Source organism: Cyprinodon variegatus, unplaced genomic scaffold (assembly GCF_000732505.1).
Source record: "Cyprinodon variegatus isolate N-32 unplaced genomic scaffold, C_variegatus-1.0 Scaffold312, whole genome shotgun sequence".
Classification (NCBI taxonomy): domain Eukaryota; kingdom Metazoa; phylum Chordata; class Actinopteri; order Cyprinodontiformes; family Cyprinodontidae; genus Cyprinodon; species Cyprinodon variegatus.
Window position 1 is genome coordinate 15,850 of NW_015150765.1, and position 2,148 is coordinate 17,997.

Sequence of the window (2,148 nt, forward strand, 5' to 3'; positions counted from 1 at the left end):
CCTGTAGATAGGCTGTAGATCGACAGGGGATTGGTACTAGTAGATTGACGTTCCACTGATGAAGGTCGGTTCTGGTGTGCTGATCTACCGGTCACTGAAGTCAGTGAAGCTGCCTCAGCTCTTCTGTTTTTAACTTGTTTTCCAGGTTTCACTCCTGGGAGATGTTTGAGGAGGAGCATGGCAAAGGACGAGACTCTGGATACACCAGCCTCCACAAAGAGCTGGAGCCCTTCTTGCTGCGCCGCGTCAAGAAGGATGTGGAGAAGTCTCTGCCAGCTAAAGTGGAGCAGATCCTCCGGGTGGAGATGAGCGCCATCCAGAAGCAGTACTACAAGTAAGAGCACTGCGCCGCCTTCACAGGTCCCTGGAAACCTCAGACACTTGAAGGCTCTGGCAGCCTGCCTGTCCTTGAAAGTCCTTGAATGTTTTGGTGTTAGATGCTTACAGCTTGTCACTTCCTGTTAGTCCTTAACATAGTTAATGTAACAGCTGGTGTGACGGCGTGTGTGACCTCATCACAGGTAAAGCGTTGAGTCACCGGACCTGCTGAGTCAGTCTGTTGAACAACTCAGCTGGAAAATCCTCATTTCAGAAGGAACAGCAGCCAATCAGAGTCTCTGGCCAGGGCTTCTGCTTTCTAGGGACCCATGGAAAGGATCTGCTGTGAGCTGCTCATAGATGCTGAAGTGTTTCTGTTGGCATTTGACCAATCAGAAACTAAACCCAACCCTAGCGTACTTCTGATTGGCTGCTGGTCCCTAAAATAAAGCAAGAGCTGCTCCTTCCATGGTCCAGTTTGGTAGAAAAGTAAAGAGCTTTGCCTGAGAGGCAGCAGCAGCCGGGTCCTGTGGCACAGGGTGCTNGTTTGGTAGAAAAGTAAAGAGCTTTGCCTGAGAGGCAGCAGCAGCCGGGTCCTGTGGCACAGGGTGCTGTGCCGGCCGTCCAGTGGCAGGCCTGCTGATGACCCGTGCTGGCTCTCCAGTGGCAGGTCTGCCGATGACCCGCGCTGGCTCTCCAGTTGCAGGCCTGCTGATGACCCGTGCTGGCTCTCCAGTTGCAGGCCTGCTGATGACCCGTGCTGGCTCTCCAGTTGCAGGCCTGCTGATGTCCTGTTTTTGTCCAGGTGGATTCTGACCAGGAACTACAAGGCTCTGAGCAAAGGCACCAAAGGCAGCACGTCTGGCTTCCTGAACATCATGATGGAGCTGAAGAAGTGCTGCAATCACTGTTACCTCATCAAACCTCCCGATGACAATGAAGCTCTCAACAAAACTGAAGCGTTACAGGTAAAGATGGACTTGTCAGAATCAGTCACTGGATCCACAGGTTCTGATTGGACGGTGTGAGTAGAAACGCCTTGTTACTGCTGGTGGTTGAAGCCTGTTCTCTTCTTTAAGCAACTGATCCGCAGCAGCGGGAAGCTGGTGCTTCTGGACAAACTGCTGGTTCGTCTGAAGGAGCGAGGCCACAGAGTCCTGATCTTCTCCCAGATGGTCCGGATGCTGGACATTCTGGCTGACTATCTGAAGAGCAAGAATTTCTACTTCCAGGTATTCCCAAGCTACTGAGGTCCTGAACTGGTTCATGGCTGTCATAGTATAGAGGATGACTGCTTTGTGTTGTTTCTGCAGCGATTAGACGGCTCCATCAAAGGAGAGATGCGGAAGCAAGCTCTGGATCATTTTAACGCCGAGGGTTCAGAGGTACGCCGTCTGACGCCGTGAGAGCAGTGGAATCAGACCCCAACCGTGACTCATGCTGGCTTTTCTCCTTGGTGTTCAGGACTTCTGCTTCCTGTTATCTACACGTGCCGGTGGACTGGGTATCAATCTAGCATCGGCTGATACGGTGGTGATCTTTGACTCTGATTGGAACCCACAGAATGACCTGCAAGCTCAGGCCAGAGCCCACCGGATTGGTCAGAAGAGACAGGTGAGGACAGACGATCTGCTTTTCATTAGAATGGAAACCTAAAACAACCCAAGACAGAAGGCAAACATGTGGAGACAGCTGTAAGGTCTGAGGCCGTAAGGTCTGAGGCCGTAAGGTCTGAGGCCGTAAGGTCTGAGGCCGTACGGTCTGAGGCCGTAAGGTCTGAGGCCGTACGGTCTGAGGCCGTAAGGTCTGAGGCCGTACGGTCTGAGGCCG

At 52.6% G+C, this 2,148-nt stretch overlaps 1 protein-coding gene across 1 annotated transcript in view; it reads left to right on the plus strand.

Annotated features, from left to right (window-relative positions):
* chd1 (chromodomain helicase DNA binding protein 1) overlaps positions 1-2,148 on the plus strand; it is an 18,352-nt gene that overhangs the window by 1,335 nt on the left and 14,869 nt on the right. Inside the window, exons 4-8 of the mRNA XM_015384412.1 lie at positions 146-334; positions 1,124-1,286; positions 1,398-1,550; positions 1,632-1,703; positions 1,783-1,932. Of these exons, the coding sequence (XP_015239898.1) occupies positions 146-334; positions 1,124-1,286; positions 1,398-1,550; positions 1,632-1,703; positions 1,783-1,932 (727 nt within the window). The remainder of the gene's footprint in view (positions 1-145; positions 335-1,123; positions 1,287-1,397; positions 1,551-1,631; positions 1,704-1,782; positions 1,933-2,148) is intronic.